The sequence below is a fragment of the Onthophagus taurus genome, chromosome 2 (assembly GCF_036711975.1).
Source record: "Onthophagus taurus isolate NC chromosome 2, IU_Otau_3.0, whole genome shotgun sequence".
Classification (NCBI taxonomy): domain Eukaryota; kingdom Metazoa; phylum Arthropoda; class Insecta; order Coleoptera; family Scarabaeidae; genus Onthophagus; species Onthophagus taurus.
Genome location: NC_091967.1, coordinates 30,794,102 through 30,796,900, shown reverse-complemented (window position 1 = coordinate 30,796,900; position 2,799 = coordinate 30,794,102). Strand labels below are relative to the sequence as shown.

At 34.1% G+C, this 2,799-nt stretch overlaps 1 protein-coding gene across 1 annotated transcript; it reads left to right on the top strand.

Moving 5' to 3' along the window:
• Positions 1 to 1,788: 1,788 nt before the first annotated feature.
• Positions 1,789 to 2,472, top strand: LOC139432756 (uncharacterized). The gene has a single exon (XM_071201526.1). The coding sequence runs from the start codon at positions 1,789 to 1,791 to the stop codon at positions 2,470 to 2,472; it is 684 nt and encodes a 227-aa protein (XP_071057627.1).
• Positions 2,473 to 2,799: the final 327 nt, after the last annotated feature.

Below are 2,799 nucleotides of genomic sequence, written 5' to 3'. Positions count from 1 at the left end.
GAAAAAGTGACAGTATGATGTGGAATTATAACAAAAATAAATTCAAGAGAATGAAAGGAGTAGATTACAAAGGAAGGGTAAATCTGAGAATGGTAAAGCGGTATTTAACAAAACCAGACCAGCTCGAAAAATGCTGGCACCGTGCAACTGTACGAAAATACGACAGAATCAGAAGGCATTATTATACAAGAAGAGCTAATATCACTATGCACAAATGAAGAGATGAAAGAAATTTAAGCAGGGCTATCAAAAGTTTTGGCTTCAAAAAGATATACGGTTGTTCTACTCGGGTTTATGGTCAGTAGTGACACAGAAATATTTGCTGGCATTTCCAACGTCGTACCTGGTAGAAAGGGGGTAGTGTAGTTTGAAATCTACTCAACAAAAGGAGAAATCGTTTGGATATCACTGCACGTGGTGATTTAAGAATGCTACTCACTAAATTTAACACGTTCGCGACTACGAATTAACTTGTATGTAAACCATGATAAACGGTGTCTCTCGGCAGCGAACGTGTTAAACCTGATATAGATAAATTATTATCAACTCACCAAGTACATCTATCCCATTAAATTTATGTTTTTGGAGAAACTTTAAATATTGATTTGATAAAGCGGAGTAGAAATAAAAATCGAGTATTCAACGAAAAATCCAATTCCGGACGGTACGACAGCTTATGCATTAATTCTGCATGACAGAGCATTTGTGTATTCGCCTCTTACGAAAATGGTTAAGCAATTAATATAGTGGTAGTGCTGAAGCGACGTCATTTAGTGTATCTATAAACATTTGCACAAACGTTTGCATATATTGGTTTATTAGTAGTAGTAGTTTATTATGGTTTTTCAAAGGGATTTTATTTTGGACATTCAAGGTTTCACGGTGAACGATGAAGAATTTATTCCAAAGGAACTGGCTTCTTATGACAGTAATCATTGCATAAGTCATTACGTGTTTCAACCTAGTCGAAGCTTTTCTTTCTATCTACCAAATTTCGCAATACAGCGAATTGGTTAATGAGCCATTATCATTGTATTGATTGGAACGACGGGTTTATTCCTGCGTCTCGTTTCGATGGGATCGTTTGTTATTTGTGTTGTTCAACAAAAGTAGCATACGTAAAAAGACGTGAGAAAGCTACATTTTTATGAAGAATTTTAAGAATACCGGTAAAAGAATTGCCGGAAAATGAATGCAAATTGGATGTTGGTGCGCCGATGTGTCCCTATCATAAAAAGAGACAAAGTATGTGCTCCTTGTCAAATGTTTTTTATTTATCGAACAAATTGAGAAAGGCAGGCGAATAGCAGCAGTAGAGCAGTTCAAGATGAAACGTCTTTGGTGCTTAGTTACCAGGTTGGAACATTCAACTTTTATAATTAATAAAGTGTGGGATATTATGGAAAGATACGAATCTGATTTATCTTTTGAGAATATTAAAAACGAATTTTTTTATTTACCAATCGATTATTATGTCAATAAAGTAAAGCCATTAGATTTGGCGGCGGTTTGGTTTAAATTACCGTTGAAGTATAGAAACGATGAGCGATTACAAAGCAAGCTGCCGTGTTTTGAACATTACAATTTAGCTCATTGAGAAACGCATATTGATGGTCCACCATCGGCAAGAAAGGATTGTTCTTTATGTAAGGTTTAATATATAAACATTGTAAGTTATAGATTGTAAATTATAATAATAATAATAAAAAGAAGTCGCGTGAATGCCGTCGTCCAAGTAGTAACACAACTTTTCGGCTGCGTGTTATTTAGTGTTTATTATTGTTAAAAATGCGTTTCACGGATGAAAATTTACGAGAGCTTAAGGTTTTATTTAGCGAATCAATTGGTGACTTAGTAAAAAACGAGACTTTTATGTGCAAAGTTATAAGCGTTGTGAAGGAACATTTTGTGGCGGAAATTGAGTCACTCAAACAACAAAACGAGGACTTACAAAGGGAGAACCAGTTATTGAACAAAAAAATAGATGGTCTCGAGCAATACTCGCGCCGTAACAATATTCGAATATTTGGACTTGACGAGGAAAAGGAGGAAAATGTTGAACAAAAAGTTCTAGCGACCTTAAAAGATAATATGGGGATTTCGGTTCTTGCGGAGCAGATTGATCGCTGTCATCGCGTCGGAGCTCGGAAGAAGAATGGTAAACATCCTCGTCCTGTCATAGTGAAGTTCCTAAGTTATAAAACTAAAGAAGAAATTCTTAAAAATCGCAATAAATTGAAAGCGGCGAAAACGTTAAAAATAGGAATTCAAGAGGACCTTACAGCTAGTAATTATAAATTATTTAAGGAAGCTTGTAAAAAATTCGGAAATAGGCAATGTTGGACGAGGGATGGAAGAATATTCGCTAGGAATAATGATACAAAACTTATAATTAGGGACATCAGCGATCTAGATGTAGAGAAGAATAACAAGGTTTCTTTAATTGATGTTTCTTTTTCTCTATCGCAATAATAATCGCATGCTTTTCATTATTATTATTGGTAGTGGCATTTTTATTTTATTTGTTTCATTATTGTTATAATTTTGTTTTTGTTAGTTTCATTATTCGCATTGTTATAATAATGTTTTGGTTCACACGTAGGCTGAAAGGTGTTGGTAGCATCGGCAGTTTAAACGGACAATTAATTTGCTGGTTGCTTTGTTAAAATCTTTGTTTTATTTTCTTTATTTGTTTATTATTATTATTGTTTTTTTTTTTTTATATTTAGTTAAATGGTTTTATCTGTTGGCCATTTAAATGTACGTTCTCTTCTGACCTGCCTTGATGAAGTATCGAAT

Excerpts from the sequence above, each read along its gene's own strand:
- LOC139432756 (XM_071201526.1), top strand. The coding sequence starts at position 1,789 with ATGCGTTTCACGGATGAAAATTTACGAGAGCTTAAGGTTTTATTTAGC.